This window comes from Rousettus aegyptiacus, unplaced genomic scaffold (assembly GCF_014176215.1).
Source record: "Rousettus aegyptiacus isolate mRouAeg1 unplaced genomic scaffold, mRouAeg1.p scaffold_m13_p_11, whole genome shotgun sequence".
In the NCBI taxonomy this organism is placed as follows: Eukaryota; Metazoa; Chordata; class Mammalia; order Chiroptera; family Pteropodidae; genus Rousettus; species Rousettus aegyptiacus.
In genome coordinates, this window is record NW_023416286.1 from 68,046,536 (window position 1) to 68,064,644 (window position 18,109).

Sequence of the window (18,109 nt, forward strand, 5' to 3'; positions counted from 1 at the left end):
CTTTCACTGCTTCCCTCTTCACCCCACTGGTGAATGAGAGAGTTCAGCTCCCAAGTACTGGGGATCACCAAATGCATAACAACTGACTCTGGACAATTGCAGTTGACAGCAGAGTGAACACAGTAAAATGAACCATTCTCCAGTGGCATGTGTGCTGATACTTGTTGCAATAATCCTAAAACGAAAAAAAAAATAATAATGTCTCTTTTTAACATAGATTGGGAGAGCAATTTCAACGTGGCTTTTGACTGATGTGTTTGCAGTTGTTTAAATACTGTGAGCCAAACTATAATTTATGAAAATGAGATTTTATATATGCTTGATTTCCCTTAGAAACATCTCGATGATATATGACATTTGATTTTGATTTTTCAAGACCACCTCAGAAACAGTGTACATACTTCTAATGTTATGTACATATTTATGTGCTAGTAGTGACTATTTCAGCAAGTTTTCATTCAGCAATACTATGAATTGTAAATATCTTACTAAAATAGTGGCCAAATCTGTGAGAATAGATCTTTCATTTTTATTGGAGATATCATCCACAAAAGGAAAAATCGGGTTGGCAGGATATTAGATGTTACAGCCAATTTATGGACCTCCATAGTGCCATACTGTATACATAATATACAGTATATCTCCGGTATGAAAATTTTATAAGTGAAGGATTAGGAAAAAATGTCTAAAAAGCATCCTGGAGTGGGAAAAAATAATGGAAAAAATAAAAGGTTTGAAAAACAGTGGTATAAACCTAGTCATTAGGGTTTGAAACCATAAATTTGGCTTCCTTAGAATTAATTGATTAAGCAAAAGGTAAAACTTAGTTGAACTGGTGAAATTCAAATAAAATAGTAATAATACCTTAGTAAATAAACACCTTCTAGAAAGTTTCCTAATGTTTTTTTAACATAAGAAGACTGAAAACAATTATAATTATGAAAATTTCAAATATGTCACTACCACTACTTATATTTTAGATTAATTTAGTAGATAAAAAATCAAAAGTATGAACAAAATTACAAATTTTTAATGTTTTATGTTTTAATTACGGTATTTTCAATTTCAGAAGGAGTAAAAATTTGAGAATTATAAATAAGATAGTTTCAAATTTAAATTAGTAAAAAGCTGTGGAAGAGTGTACTAAAATAGTACATCTCAAACATAGTAATCCTAAAATTGAGAAGCATTAAAGTGTACAGAAATGTTTATTATATATTTGTTTTATTGATTCTGCTTAATTTTTAAATTGAAGTGACAACATTTGCAATTTATAGTAGCCGTGCTCCTCAATGACAATTATTTTTATGCAAATTATATGCTTACAAATGATTTAAAATAGTGACATTCATAAACCTTATAACTAAGCTAACCAGTTAAACTAAGTTCAGCTAGATTCAAGCACTCAAGGACAGTTATGTAAAAATCAATGGCTGTATACAAAGGCATTTTAGAAAATTACTGTAAACTTTTGCTAATCTTTAATTAAAACTCATACAATAAAATTTTATTTTCTAAAACAGCAAGTTACATACATTTTAGAAAACAAATCTATTATCCTTTTAAAATAATTATTTCAACAAAGCTCTTAAGTGTATTTTATTCAAAAGTTTTCATTATATTTGAAATATTCCATGGAGATATATTTTCTAGGCCAGTCAATGAATTTCTTCTTAGGGTGACAATTTCATATTAGAAAAGAGAAGAATAAGTGAAAAAATAAAGTAGACAAATAATATTGTAAAGACATAGATAAAGAATAGAAATCATCCATTATTGTATATATGGAAACTTACATTCTCAAAAATAAGTTATTTCAATTTTATATAATACAAATGAAGTAAAGAAAATTTAGTCACTTTTCCAAAAATTATACTAATAGGAAACAACTAAGTTGAAACCAAAAGCTACATTTCGGAAAACATATTTATCCATCCATGCACATGCATATAGACATATATATATATATATATGTATGTTTGTGTATGTACATATATTTATTAACTTACATAAATCAGCTATTAAATATGAGATGACATGCTAGGCTTTATGGTAGCTATTAAAAGAAGAAAGATTTTGAACAAAGCAAAATATTTCAGGAAAAGGATGCCTTACTGTGATTTAGATATGAAGTTCAGCTTGAAATAATTGGTAACTGAGTATAATCATTGTGATAAGCACAAGCCCCCTGCTATATTTTCAAAGAACTAAATGGCTATGACAGAGGTGCTTGTCCAAGAAGAAACAGGAATGCAGCAAGGTGGCCTAGCTGCAGGGACACAAGTAAAATCAGATATGATAACAAAATTCTCTCAAAGGAAATATGCAAGTCATACTACCTAGCCTGCCAACATCAGCTTACCTATGAAGATGCTCCTAGAGATAGAGCAGTGAAATACATAATTGGACAGCATCAAAGTTTAAACTGGCCTACTTGCCATAAAGCCTCTATTCTTAATGTCATTCTTAGAGTGACACTGAAGGTTTTCAAATATGATTATAAAATTTCAATTTGTGTTCTGCTGTTTATTCACTGTACTATTCTGAAACCCTGAACCATCATTCTCAGAAGTAGCCCAACATTACTAACTGTTTTTGAATAATTATATTTGATAAGCTAGCATTAGAAAAATAATTGGTAGAGTTTTGGGAAATGGTGGGAATTTTCTTTTTGACAAATTGTTCCTGTAGCTGCATTAGTTATCTCTTGCTTCCTTCAGAGTGTTCCATGCAAAATACAGTCTTGAATAATACCATTGTGAAGTTATCTTTGGAGATAAACCCTGTGAAGAGAGAGGCATTCATTTGCTAATTGTCCTGAGCATCATAATTCTCAAATCAAAAAGTCAATCTAAGATAACAATTTATTTAAGAAGTTCCTAGTATAATGGTCTGTTTGGATTCCCTTACATTTTGATAAAGAAGATAAAAAAAAATTAATTCTGAGATTGTAGTTACAGACTTTAGCAATTGAGGTTGTACATTGTTTAACAAAAAGTCACTGAATAATATGCAATTTATATCAGGTCTTCATAGGCCCTTATGTCCCTTACAACTTTCTGTAAAAATTGATACATAACCGGATATATACAAAAATTATTATTCTTTATATTCTCTATCCTTTTTTGGTTTCTGGACTTTCTCCTTTAAAATTACTAATTAATTAATTTTCTAATAATATTTTAAAGCTTATATACATTTATTTCAGTAACAATATTAATCAACAAGCTTAAATATGCTGTGCCCTGTAATTCTTATAGACATGAATCCTGCCCAAGGATTCCCACTGTTGGGCAGATCTGTTAATTGTACAGCTTCAAGCATGAAGGATTCATGTCAAAATACGTTATAGAAACAGACATAATCAGAATCTACAAATTTAAATTTTTTTAATTCCACTTTTTTGGGGGGGGCAGGAGGCCAAGGCAACCTTGGTTGACCTCACAGATTGCAAGGACCTTGTCAATTTACAATCCCTTATTTTTTTTATTTTTTCACCTACAGCACCTGGTCTTCTTAGGTGGTCTCCCATCCAAGTACTAACCAGGCCCGACCCTGCTAGCTTCTGAGATCAGGCGGGATTGGACTTGTTCAGGGTGGCATGGCTGTAGTTAATTTCGCTATTAAATTTACCTAGAATATACTGGTTAGTACACTATTTATGTCATCTTAATTTACATATTTCCAAGGGGGAGAAATGGCTTTTTTGTTAGGTCGACTTATGTGAATTGGGGTACTTTCGAAAGTGAAATTGTGTGCTATTCATTTTTACTGCTGGAACGAGTAGCATAAACAAGAGTTTTCCTGGGAAATGAAGACTGTGGGGTCCTTACATTTCGGATCAGTCAGATTTCCTGATTTATTCAAGCAGAAAAGACATTTAAAGAAAGGAAACTAGGCAGCTCTCAAATTCTCTGGAAAAGACCAGGTTGGGTATGTGTACAGAAACAAAAGTGGAACCATAATCAGAATTGATTGAAGTTGCGCCACAGCACTTGTCTGCGAAGACTGTGCCGCCAGTAAGCTGAGCAGTGCCAACCAGCTCGCAGTAGCTCCACCCTCAGCCCTGGAGCGGAAGCCCCCTGCTGCAGCAGTGCTCCATGCTCCTCAATGCTGCCAGTGCTACCCCACTTGGAGTCATTCTTCCATTCCTCTTCCTATGTGTATAGGTCTAATTTCGAAATTCAGACACATGAGCCTAATTGGCCAGGCCAAGTCATAAAATCTTTCCTAGCCACCATGAGATTTGGGAAAATGAGTATCTATTGCTTTTATCTTTTATGATAGTGTATGTAGCTTATCTCCCAACAAGACTTATAAGGTAGGAAATTGACCAATATTAGGAATGAAGTAAGTATACAGTATACAAAAGCAAGTATACAGCATACAAGAAAAAATAATTTCCTAACTTTGATGCCAAACACCATGATATTTTCATTACTTCAGGCAACTGTTCTTGTGAGATAATGTTTTTATCCACCTAATAGTTACCATAAATGTAAGAACTATCAATTCCAACTGATTTAAAAATAACACTAAAAAATAACTTTAATAAATAATACTTAATAGTTTCCTTGAACAATTTAAAACACTCTTTAGGATTTTTATTTTCATGATCTAGAAATCAAAATTAGTTTCTAGTACATAGTGCTTATGCAAAAATCTAAACAAGATGATGTTGACTTTTTTCATCAGCTGATTTGATACTAGCCATTTGCATGATGTGGTTTAATGGCCAATACAAAATGGCATCGATCTCTGTTAAATGCATCTCTGTTCCTGGACTGCAAATAGGGCATGTGATCCTATCTTTAGAGATTTATTCCTCTTGACCAAGACATTGAATATTCTCATCAAGAGTAAAACAGCAAATAGTGTCATTGTCCATCTTATAATTTTGTGTTCTGTTGTCTTGCACGCTCTAGGCATTATATTATATAATACAGTGTATAAGTGTTTATGTTATGCTCGTGTGCACATGTGTGTGGTAAAGATGGATAAATAAATGATTTTAATATTTTTTTTCTTGAAACTGATGAAACAGAATGAGTATAATACATTTTAAAATAATGCATCATCTTGACATCATATAAGCACTCTCAAAGAGAGATAGTCAACTTTTGTCCTGAAATAAGTACCAAGGAAGACACGGTAATATATATATAATACAGATAATAATATAACTAGTGGCACGCTAGAGAGAGATAAAAAAGAAGAGACTTTTACAAAAGAAAAAGAAGGAAGAAAGACAATTCAGCCTCTTGAAAATTTTGCCGCAGCCCTGAAATGGCTAACAGATGAACAAATCACATTTTTTGTTTTTATATATTTTTAAAGTCCAGTCAATAACCCGAAGAGCCAACCTCACTGGGTCTTTACACTTTTATGAATTCTTAATCTTTTATATTGACAATTGTTAATTTCACATACAACTCACTTACTTTTGCAAAAGCAGCAATTTGTCTCTATCATTAGCCTAATCACACCTTTATTTGTTGTCAGCTAGATGCATGGGGCTATACTAACACTTTACAAATACACAAAATGTAGGTTAGGAACAAATTTTCTAGAGAAAAAAGGAGAATTTCATAAATGTATGCATGATAATACGGGAGATAATATATTAAATGTTCATAACGCATAGACAACATGAAGCCCCAAAATCTACCTAAATAATGCATAGATTGTATCACTTTCCCAAGTCTCAAGTTTGTGACTTTCTAACTCTTGTATTCTGTTTCACTTAATTTATCACTAACTCCCACACAGCTTTATTTTACCGTTGAGGTATACATGTCACGCCATATTATATGCCTAGTTAGATGACATATTAAAAGATAAAATGATTTTATCACTGTTCTCAACAATGTTACAATCTAGTAAGGAATCAATGCTTCAAACAAATGACTTTTAAAAACACATTTAAAGTTATTATATTGACTACGTTAAGATGAGAAAAAGTGAGAGGCATATGTGGCTTGGTCTGAAAATGATTCAAAGAAGTGATTTTAAGCTAAAATAATATCTTAAACAGTGAAAGGGAATGAAGAAAACAGACAGTGTAGTCAAAAATAATTAGAAATTGAAATGAATTTGCTCAAATAAATAGGTAGGCATTGACTTCACTTCAAAAGTATTGAACCAAATGGAAAATATTTTAAACTATAATAGTGTTGGTAGGGTTTTAGGGAAATGGCAGACCTTATCCACTGCTGGTAGAGTATAAATTGGCAAAAATTTGGAGTAGGCAATTTGTCAATTTTTATCAAAAATCTTAATTTTTTTTTTTTACTCTGTGACCTGGCAATTCTACTACTAGGAATCTGTAATAAGAAGATAAATAATTATGTTCACAGTGATTTATGTACAAGGTTATTCTTTGCAGCATTATTTATGCGAGTGAAAATTTTAGCAAAAACTATTCAACAATGTGGAATTAGTTCAACAGATTATTTTGTATTATACAAAAGAATTCAGCCTCTAATATAATATAGTAGATAGTTGATCAATAACTGAATTTTTTCACAAATATGTAGTAAGTGCAAAAAGTATATGATAAAATATATGTGTATATATTTACACTAGTAATTTCTGGGTGTTGAAATTCCATGAATTTAAATTTCTTTGCTGTTGTTTTCAGTGTTTTTCAAAACCTACACAAGTAATATGTATTTCCTCTTCTTAAAAATATAATACAGACTTTGTAGGAAATAAAAGCAGAGCTCTTTTTCTGTGATATCTGCAAGGTCTTATTAGATATATTTTAAAAAGTAGAATGTTTATAGTAGTATATACTTATGCACCAATTATTTTAATAGACAATTCTACAAATATATGTCCTTATTTCAATGTAGTACTGTACACTATAATATAGTATAGAATAGCATAGTATATACTTTAGTGTAGTCCCCATTCAAGGCAAAATTTTGGTTGCCTGATTTATGTTAAATTAAAAAAGGAATATATTAGTATTTTCTTACATATAAACTTATATTCATCAGAAAATCAATTTCACTTTAAGATGGCCAAAACTATGACCCATGAAAGTATAAATTTAAAGTGATATGAACATAAGAAAATAATGCTTCAGGATACAAAGTAAAAATGTAAAAGTATTTTGATGTTTTCTTGAGTTTGCTGTTTATATAATGATAAATAAAAATAACTACATTTTGAAAAGCAATTTACTATAAAAATATTTTTAAATGTTTTATTGTTTTGACTTCAGAAGTCATACAATGTGATAATTATCTTTGCACCCCATTCCGAGAATATTATTACTATCTACAAAAAAAAATATATGAATAGAGGGAAATCTTATATTCCCATTGCATTAGTTTATAGGTATAATTGATTTATGTCCCCATCTCTTAACTTACAATTGTTACAGAAGGAAGAGTTCCAACAACCTCTTTATCCTGTGAAACCTAGGAATGAATAGGAGTAGTAGATAAAACTCAACTAGTGATTTCTATTCTTCAGTGGTTATTACATTTAGTATTGGCTTCAAGTCCTATTGATTATGCAAATACACTAACAAAAATATCCTAAGTCCATATGTGAGAGTATAAAGAGGCAAGAGACAACAGGCCTTCTCCAAAATTATTTTTGAAGAGTTTAGAATTTGGAAAAAAAAAGAACTCGAAGGGACCAAAATTATCCACAAACTCTAATGACTTAATTTACTAGTAAGGAAACTGACCCAGGGGAGCTTAACTAACATAGTAGCATTGCATATTTAGAACAATTAGAGACAGGAATGAAAGTAAAAATTTAACTCATGAGTTTGTAGCTTTGTTACCTTCGGCAAAGTCAACAGATGTTATTTTATCTTATCTTGGTAAATCACTCAATATTCCTCAGTTTCAACTTCCACATCTATAAAATATGATAATATCAAATTTACTATACCAATCAGTTATTAGTAGTTACCTCTATAATAAAAGAAAAAGAGTATGGGTAAGGAAAGACTAAAGATGAATTTCCTATATATAATTTTCTATTTCTTAAATAAAAAAGTGTTATTTATATTAGTAAAAATTAAAAGTACTTTTCAAAATTATTGTAAAGATTAAATAAACTAAAGAGTAAAATATATTAAATTAATTATTCTATATTCTACTCTTTCATCCTAAATATGTAGTGAAGTATGGAAACATCTGGAAATTTGATGCTATTTGGGAAAAAAAGAGATACAAATAACTCCTATTTAATCTTAATGATTTTGTGATGTGTATATCACTTGAGAGATGAACCTGTTTGGAAAAAAAAAAATAAGGAAATACAGACTTAATGGTACAATTGAAATCCTTCTGGCTACAGAAATGAAACTATAGCCCTGAGAAAATACTATCAATTGTCATTAACACCTGGAGTGTTCTTTATCTCAGGCTCCTGAGATCATCTTTTATGAGAGACAAAGCAATTGAAATAGTTCACTTGAGCTCAAGTACACCTAGTAGAACCCTTTTAAGAAGAATTCATGCCTAAGAAATATGCTTAAGAAATAAGGCATTAGAAATGTTTAGATCACATATAAATTCCAGTATTTTAAAATTTTTAAGCAAAAAAATGTACTATTATACATATTTCAAGAATTGGCCTATGGATGGTGGGTATGCTTGTCTACACTGCGTTATTTCTCTGAAATATATTTATTATGAAATAATTATTTTAAGAATTTTGCTAGCGCATTAACAAGGATACATTTTGAATATAATCATGTGTGTGTGTGTATTCTTTGCATGCAATTCTGTAGTAGTCATCTTCATATAATAGTCTAACCTTTATTTTCTTCTGAGGTACGGTTCCTCATCTGGGCACTGCCACACTCCTTTTCTTAGAGTGCAGAGACAATAATCTTTTGAGAAGGGTAGAAATGTGTGTGTGTGTGTTGGGGGAGGGGGGTAGAATTGTAACATATCTAAATAGGAAAATCCTAACTATAAATTTTCTAACGTGACTGATGCTTTAAGAGGAAAGAAGCAATCAGGGGAAAGAAAGTTTAATGGGTGGGGAAGTAGGATAAAATTTGAATATCAATTGCTTGTTACATCAATTCTGTTCACTTAAATCAACTTAAACATGTTCTATGGGTGTCTTCATATAAAGTATTTATTCAGCAAGTTGAATAAACAAGTAACCAATTAAGTTTCAAGGTATGATTTTAGATGATTACCATTAATATTTTTCTTCCTAAACAGTATTTTTCTTTTCTTTTCTTTTTTCTTCTTTCTTTCTTTCTTTCTTTCTTTCTTTCTTTCTTTCTTTCTTTCTTTCTTCCTTCCTTCCTTCCTTCCTTCCTTCCTTCCTTCCTTCCTTCCTTCCTTCCTTCCTTCCTTCCTTCCTTTCTTTCTTTCCTTCTTTCTCTCTCTCTCTTTTTTTTTGCTTCTTTTTCAAAGTTTTATCTCCTATCAATCACAGACACTGCACGAGACACCTTCCTTTCTCGGGTTGATTTCTGGGGCCAAGAAGTTTCAGACATGAGTCCAATAACAAAGAAACAAAAATACCTTTTTCTTCAGTTTAACTCCTTCACCTCTGCAGTTCTCAAATGCATAGCACTTCTTTTTAGTGAAGTAGTTTCAAAATGATTGAGCTCTTTTCCCTCTTTCTACATGTGATAATAGGTTAAATTAAATAAGAATGGCATTGTTTTAGAAGGGTAATATGTGGCCTATAAAAGTCCTCTCAAACTAACTCTCTCTCTCTCTCTCTCTCTCTCTCTCTCTCTCTCTCACACACACACACACACACACACACACACACACACACACACACACACGACCAGATCCAGCAGGAGCCTTTTTCCATGCCCCTCCTACTGAATTTCACCAGATGACAACAAAACATTTGATTATATGAAAATATTATCTATAGATGTGAATCCCTACACCCTCCCACCCCCACCCCCCAGAATTAGCTTCTGGACCAAAGAAAAAAATCTCCACACTTCCCTGAATTACCTCAACCCCAGGCCTTCCCCAATTTTTTTTAACTGCCCAGCAATGCACACATCCTTGAATGTTTCATCTTTTAAGCAGATTATTAGCAAACTTGTAACAGCTGTCCAATTTATGTAAAACCCAATTAAAAAGGAAACTGATGTAAACATACGATCTCTGTTTCGACTGAAGAAAGGACCAAACAACAATTTAAAAAAAAAAAAGGCCTATATATTCCAAATCCTAAACTGATGTGCAGTTTTTAGACTGTATTGAAAGAAAAGAAAAGTCATAAGAAAAGTCAGCAAAACAGCCTTCCCAGAGGCCGTATTTTCACATTCTCCTCCCAGATGTTTGTAGAACTTCGTTTTTATAAGTTCCTTCTAAGTTTGAGGAACCTCTCAATTCTTTCTCTGGGAAAAACCTGAGCATTATTCTCCCTCAGTACCAGTGACCCATCCAGCATGAGAACCGAGAGCAAATGCCCAATACCTGCAGATAATGTTCGCCTCAAGCCTTAGAGACTGGAGATTGCATTTTCCCTCTCAAAATGCAACTGGTTATTTACTTGTATGCATTTTAAATTAGACTGAATGGACTTGGAAACGTGTGTGTGTGTGTGTGTGTGTGTGTGTGTGTGTGTGTGGTGTGGGTGCGCCTGTCTGCCCCTGTCTGCCCGTGGATTTTTAAGAGCACTCGCGAATCAAGTTGGGGTTTTTCCCTGCCCCCTCCCTCCTTTTCCGGTTCTCTGAGAAAGCTTTCGGTTCTAGAATCAAAGACTCAGGCATGCATTGTGTTTTCACCCTGCAGACTTAAATAATACTCAAGAAATATCATCAGAGAAATCTAACTCTCAATGACCAAATTGACTGAAATTCTATACCAAGTTTTAAAAAGTATGTGCCTAAATTACATATCTTGCAACAAAAAAAAATCCATACCCAATTATGCTATTGTATAAAATATATGATATGAATATAGATTTCAAATAGCCGTTTTCAACATGCCAGATAAAAAATGGTTTCAAAAACATCAAATACCATAAAACACATTGTACTGCAGAGACGGAAGCAATGCATTTAAAGCACCGATGAAAATGGCGTGCAGTATAATTACCTCAAATTGCTGTTCGCTTGACACCCTGACACTAATTTTATTCAAGCCACTGGGAAATAAATGTTTTAAAAGCACTCCTTTCCAAACGTTGGAGCTAGTAGCGACTATGAGGTCACTAAGGCAAGGAAAGGGTAAAGTTTCCAGCACGCAGAAAGAATTAAATAATCCATTTAAAATAAAAGCGTCTATGTGGATCGACAGCCTTTAATGCCCACATTTTTAACGCTTGCCCTGTACGTGAATTGATTTTTTTTTCCTTCAGCATTCCCTCACCAGATGGATTTTTGCTACTGCAGATCAGCAGAGGGTGTCAGATCTTTCAGAGTGCACCAGGCTGGAACGAGCAGAGCTTCTTAGCAACTCTCTTTCCCCCTCCCCATTCTCGCGCTCTCTCCCTCCCTCAGACAACTCGCCCCCCGCCCTCCGCCCCCTCCATGTAATTCCGAAAGAGCAGAAGAAAGAGAACAAGAAAAGAGCTAGTAACTGAGATCCTGAGCTCAGGAAAAAAAGGGCTGAAGAGGACTGAAAGGGAGGAAAGGGAAGGATGGACAGCCACAAAACGCAGCGATTGCGGAAATTTTCCAGCGCCATTGGCTCGGCAGCGTGAATCCTTAGGTTGGGCGTGATTTCAGCACTGGGGGTATTGGACAGCACCTCGGGGGGACTTCTGGGCAACCCGCAGCCACCGCAGGAACTCCATCAGCCGCCTCAACAACAGAAGCCGACGAAAACCCTGCTTTGTATCAGAGAGGCAAGGTCAGTCCGACGCACAGCCATGCACAGGCAGTGCGCCTGTACTACGCTGCAAACCCTCTGCTTGTTTCTCTAACATGCACTTGCTTCTAATTACTAGCGTTGTTCCTTTCCTGATTAGTGAGGATCAATAGAAATTCTGTAAGGGTGTATTTCTAATTTATATGTATTTAACTTATTATTTTTTCTTTTTTCATTTTTTAAAGGGTTGAGGGGGAGTGGGATTATTTTTCTACTTTTTTCTTTCTTTTTTTTTCTTTTAATTTCTTCTTCTTCTTCTTCTTCTTCTTCTTCTTCTTCTTCTTCTTCTTCTTCTTCTTCTTCTTCTTCTTCTTTCTCTCTCTCTCTCTCTCTCTCTCTCTCTCTCTCTCTCTCTCTCTCTCTTTTTGTTTCTTGCTTGCTTTGCACTACATGCCTGGATAGTTTGTGGATATAATTATTGACTGGCGCCTGGGTTGTTGCAGTGTGGGGGGGTTAGGGAGGAAGGAATCCACCCCCACCCCCCCAAACCCTTTTCTTCTCCTTCCCTGGGTTCGGACATTGGAGCACTAAATGAACTTGAATTGTGTCTGTGGCGAGCAGGATGGTCGCTGTTACTTTGTCATGAGATCGGGATGAATTGCTCGCTTTAAAAATGCTGCTTTGGATTCTGTTGCTGGAGACGTCTCTTTGTTTTGCCGCTGGAAACGTTACAGGGGACGTTTGCAAAGAGAAGATCTGTTCCTGCAATGAGATAGAAGGGGACCTACACGTAGACTGTGAAAAAAAAGGCTTTACAAGTCTGCAGCGCTTCACCGCCCCGACTTCCCAGTTTTACCATCTATTTCTGCATGGCAATTCCCTCACTCGACTTTTCCCTAATGAGTTTGCTAACTTTTATAATGCAGTTAGTTTGCACATGGAAAACAATGGCTTGCATGAAATTGTTCCTGGGGCTTTTCTGGGGCTGCAGCTGGTGAAAAGGCTGCACATCAACAACAACAAGATCAAATCTTTTCGAAAACAGACTTTTTTGGGTCTGGACGATCTGGAATACCTCCAGGCTGATTTTAATTTATTACGGGATATAGACCCAGGGGCCTTCCAGGACTTGAACAAGCTGGAGGTACTCATTTTAAATGACAATCTCATCAGCACCCTACCTGCTAATGTATTCCAGTATGTGCCCATCACCCACCTAGACCTCCGGGGGAACAGACTGAAAACGCTGCCCTATGAGGAGGTCTTGGAGCAAATCCCTGGCATTGCCGAGATTCTGCTTGAGGATAACCCCTGGGACTGCACCTGTGATCTGCTCTCCCTGAAAGAATGGCTCGAAAACATTCCCAAAAATGCCCTGATCGGCAGAGTGGTCTGCGAAGCTCCCACCAGGCTGCAGGGGAAAGACCTCAATGAAACCACTGAACAGGACTTGTGTCCTTTGAAAAATAGAGTGGATTCTAGTCTCCCAGCGCCCCCTGCCCAAGAAGAGACCTTCGCTCCTGGCCCCTTGCCAACTCCTTTCAAGACAAATGCTCAAGAGGATCATGCCACCCCAGGGTCTGCTCCAAACGGTGGTACAAAGATCCCAGGCAACTGGCAGATCAAAATCAGACCCACGGCAGCGATAGCGACCGGCAGTGCCAGAAACAAACCCCCACTCAATGGCTTGCCCTGCCCTGGGGGCTGCAGCTGCGACCACATTCCAGGGTCGGGTTTAAAGATGAACTGCAACAACCGGAACGTGAGCAGCTTGGCTGATTTGAAGCCGAAGCTATCCAACGTGCAGGAGCTTTTCCTGCGAGACAACAAGATCCATAGCATCCGAAAATCGCACTTTGTGGATTACAAGAATCTCATTCTGTTGGATCTGGGCAACAATAACATTGCCACCGTAGAAAACAACACTTTTAAGAACCTTCTGGACCTCAGGTGGCTGTATATGGATAGCAACTATCTGGACACGTTGTCCCGGGAGAAATTTGCCGGCCTGCAAAACCTCGAGTACCTGAACGTGGAGTACAACGCGATCCAGCTCATCCTTCCAGGCACCTTCAATGCTATGCCTAAACTGAGGATCCTCATTCTCAACAACAACTTGCTGAGGTCCCTACCCGTGGACGTGTTTGCTGGGGTTTCGCTCTCTAAGCTCAGTTTGCACAACAACTACTTCATGTACCTCCCGGTGGCAGGAGTGCTGGACCAGTTAACTTCCATCATCCAGATAGACCTGCACGGAAACCCTTGGGAGTGCTCCTGCACCATTGTGCCTTTCAAGCAATGGGCAGAACGCCTAGGTTCTGAAGTGTTGATGAGCGACCTCAAGTGTGAGACGCCAGTGAACTTCTTCAGGAAGGATTTTATGCTCCTCTCCAATGACGAGATCTGCCCCCAGCTGTACGCGAGGATCTCGCCCACGTTAACTTCACACAGTAAAAACAGCACTGGGTTGGCGGAGACTGGGACGCACTCCAACTCTTACCTAGACACCAGCAGGGTGTCCATCTCCGTGTTAGTCCCGGGACTGCTGCTGGTGTTTGTCACCTCTGCCTTCACTGTGGTGGGCATGCTCGTGTTTATCCTGAGGAACCGAAAGCGGTCTAAGAGAAGGGACGCCAACTCCTCGGCGTCCGAAATTAATTCCCTACAGACAGTCTGTGACTCTTCCTACTGGCACAATGGGCCTTACAACGCAGATGGGGCCCACAGAGTGTATGACTGTGGCTCCCACTCGCTCTCAGACTAAGACCCCAGCCCCGGTGGAGCAGGGGTGGGGAGGAAGGCGATACCTCCCTCCCCTGCCAGCATCCCAGGGGTCAGAGAGACCCTCATCTAAGTCCACCGTGCCCCAAGTCTTGATGAACATAAATAAATAACTGTGAACTCGTTCAACTGAGAGGGCCTGACCCCTTAGCTCCCTTCTGGAAACAAAGAGCAGACTGTGGCTGGGAGAGCGCTGCCAAATCGCTCTTTGCTGCGGGCTCCTTTTGACAAAGCCCAGCAGGGGCCCTGCTTGAAGAACTGACAGTGCCCTTGCCTTCTGCGGAGGAGCTGATGGGGAAGGCTGCCGTAATCCTATACATATATATACATATAGCCACATCTATATAGAGAGATAGATATCTATTTTTCCCCTGTGGATTAGCCCCGCGAGGAGGGGGGGCATGATGGCTCCCTGTTGGCTGCGCAGGGATGGGCAGTTGCACGAAGGCATGAATGTATTGTAAATAAATAACTTTGACTTCTGAGAAAATAAAAAAAGTGCTGCATGGCTCGCATGGAATCCACGTACTCCAGGGACGCTGCCCTCCCCGGCGACTGGAGAAGGCATCACGTTCACAGCACCCATCTTCTTACCTGATAAGTCCCATCGTATCAAACTTTCTATAAACAAAACACAGTATAATCAGAAAGTGCCATTTCGCCATTATTTGTGATCGGTAGGCAGTTCAGAGCGTACGTTTACTGTGAAAAAATGTAAAGGTTTTATTTAAGACATTTGCATGGCTAGTCATCAGTCCATTTTATGAGTTTAAAATGTATTTTGTTGAGAGACGTTTTTATGGGTTGTTTTGGGTTTGTTCTTTTATTTTGATGGTGATGATTTTGGGTTTTGTTTGTTCGTTTGTTTGTTTTGGAGGGGGAATATTTTTCTATACATATCCAATAATGCCTTCCATCTGAATGTAAAATACGTACCCATGATTTCTATTATAATATCAGTGTAATTATTTAAAAAAAAAGAAAAGATTTTGAGGCAGTTAAGCATGACCAATTAATGTCACTCTAGTGCTTAGGCTGCGATCCTATGGTAGCAATTCTGTGCTGGTGTAAATCTTACTTATAAAGTAGGAAAAAACGGAGGAAGCACGTGAAACTTACTAATTCTATTCGAGGATTTTATAATGGCATATTTTTTCAGTATTAAAGTGAAAATGTTTTCAACTCTGGGTCCTTACATTTTTCCAACTTCATATTTGCAACTGGTAAATTGGATTTGCGGTGGAAGGGAAGGGGGAGGGACAGTTGGGGGTAGATCCCTTCTAGAGCTACTTTAAGACTCTTAATCTAATCCTCTTACTTAGTTTTTCACCTTTTATGTCGCTTTCCTCCCCCTCCAACCTCGCCGGGACTTTTCCAGCTTTTCCTGTAAAGTAAGGTCTTCCCCCAACCGCGCCCCGCCCCCTCCTTTTTTTTTTTCTCCTTATGCGGCAGTGACTCTTTTATTAATACTGGAAATCCCTCCTGCTGCTTCTGCTGCTGCACACACTGCAGATATATTAAGGATGTTAGTAGAGATTTGATTTAATTGACTCTGCCGAGATCGGTCTCATTAAACGGAGTGGGGATTTCATTGGTCAGCACTCTTCGATGAAAGACAACCCTAATGAGTGGCATTTGAGATGCTGCTCGCCTTTTGAATTCAACATCTGCTGAAAACGGTAAAACTAATTAATGCCCACCCACCCTCCCCGCCCCAGCAACTGCATATTGAAATTTGTTAAAACATTCATCTTTATGGAAATCAATCATTATCCTAAAGAAGTGTTTTTCTCTCATCATTCGGATTTCTGGTTGTGACCCAGTAATTAACAAGAAAGGCATTGAACTCTTTAAATTTTATAAGCCCATGTAACTTTGGCCTCGATCATACTCTTCTGGGATTTCTCAGCTGTACATTTTATCAGCAGTTAAGAGACAAAAAGCAAACAAAAGTACACATATTGATGGGGTCTGCATTCCACCTCATATCCACCCTTGAGATGTATGTTAAAAGACTGCAGACCACAGATTAAGAAAAAAAAAAAATTATAGGATTGTAAATCAGCTAATGAAAGCCCCCAGAGCAGTTGTAAGAAGATTTGCCTTTTAGAACTCATATTCTACATAGAAGTATCTTCCCAGAACAGTGATGTCCTGGAGTGTGTTTTATTTATTTTAACTCTTTTTAAATAAAATCTTTATTATAAACCATGACTATTCCAAAGGCCATTCATCATTTTCTCTCTTGATTCTTTTGTTTGTGGGCTACATTTCATAATGGCAAAAATTATAATCTACAAATATTATGGGTTGTTTTTTAATTAATATATTTTTCATATGAAGGCCTTAATTCTGTTTATGGGAGGTACAACTGACCTCCTGGTAAGCAATTGACAGATTTATTTGTGATAGAAAAGCTGAGGAAGGAGAAGAATCATATATTCACCAATATTATGATGTTAAGAGAAAAAAAAAGCTTGTAGATGTTCTAAATCTCTGGTGCAAAGTAATACTTAAAAAATACCTAGTGGCATATGATAGTAATTTTTAAAACTGATAAATGATTAGTCTAAGTCAAGAAACCAGAACTTCTTATAGAAGGTATACACTGTGTCAAGAACTTTTCTTTATCTAATTAAAAGGAAATTACAGTATAGAAGACAAGATTAAAGGGATAAAATTATTTTTAAAATATTAGCTCCAATGGTTTTTGAGTGGCCATGTGTATGAGTCATATGCTAAATGATTTACATTATTATTTAATTTAACCTTCATAACCTCAGAATAATTCAACAAGACATTGCCATTTCCATTATGCCAATGTGAAAAATGAGATTAAGAAGATTAAGTGGTAACTGAATTCATTCCTGCTAAATAGTGGGGCTGAATTTAAACTCCAACACTTCATTCTTTAAATGGAGTAATCATATATATTTACCTCACAACCTATGCAAGACCCAGGTTGTCTCTTTTTAACTGAGTATGTATTGGGGCCCTTGATATTTCCAGTATGTCTTGAAACAAAAGAGAATTGTTCTACAATTAGAATAGATAACTTTAGTGTGTCCTTCAAGAGTATATAAGATTTAACATATAATAAAAAAGATGAATGTACTAAATTAATTTATGAACTATAGAAGTTAAAATCATTAAGTTTAAATTACCTATACATTGATTCTAAAATATTAGAATCATCAAATATTTTACTATATAATAATACATGTTAAAATTATATAGAAAAGATGTCCAAAGATTCATATAAAATAACACTTATTAATAATATATATACATTAGTTTGGTTTGCAAGATACATAATGCACATGGTCTCACCATATAACTTTCATTTAGATGTGCTTAGCTTCTTGTTTTATCTTTACATAAAATGCTCATTTAACTGTGGTTGCCATTTGCTTTAGTTGAGATATCTTGTTTTGGATAAATCATGCAAAGGATAAATCATCCTCTAATTTGCCAAAGTAAAAAAGATTTTAGTTGTGCCAGATGGAAAAAGAGAAAAAAAGGAGATAGTTTGTTTAGAACTTTAAAGAAAGTGG

The 18,109-nt window shown here is 36.1% G+C and overlaps 1 protein-coding gene and 1 pseudogene across 1 annotated transcript; one reads left to right on the forward strand and one right to left on the reverse strand.

Moving 5' to 3' along the window:
* Window positions 1-3,495: 3,495 nt before the first annotated feature.
* On the reverse strand, window positions 3,496-3,613 carry LOC118609802 (annotated as a pseudogene).
* Window positions 3,614-11,369: 7,756 nt separating this feature from the next.
* On the forward strand, window positions 11,370-16,819 carry SLITRK1 (SLIT and NTRK like family member 1). The gene is made up of 2 exons (XM_016162439.2): window positions 11,370-11,816; window positions 12,396-16,819. Exon 2 carries the CDS (start codon window positions 12,448-12,450, stop codon window positions 14,536-14,538), a length of 2,091 nt encoding a protein of 696 aa, XP_016017925.1. The 5' UTR covers window positions 11,370-11,816; window positions 12,396-12,447; the 3' UTR covers window positions 14,539-16,819.
* Window positions 16,820-18,109: the final 1,290 nt, after the last annotated feature.

Excerpts from the sequence above, each read along its gene's own strand:
- SLITRK1 (XM_016162439.2), top strand. The coding sequence starts at position 12,448 with ATGCTGCTTTGGATTCTGTTGCTGGAGACGTCTCTTTGTTTTGCCGCT.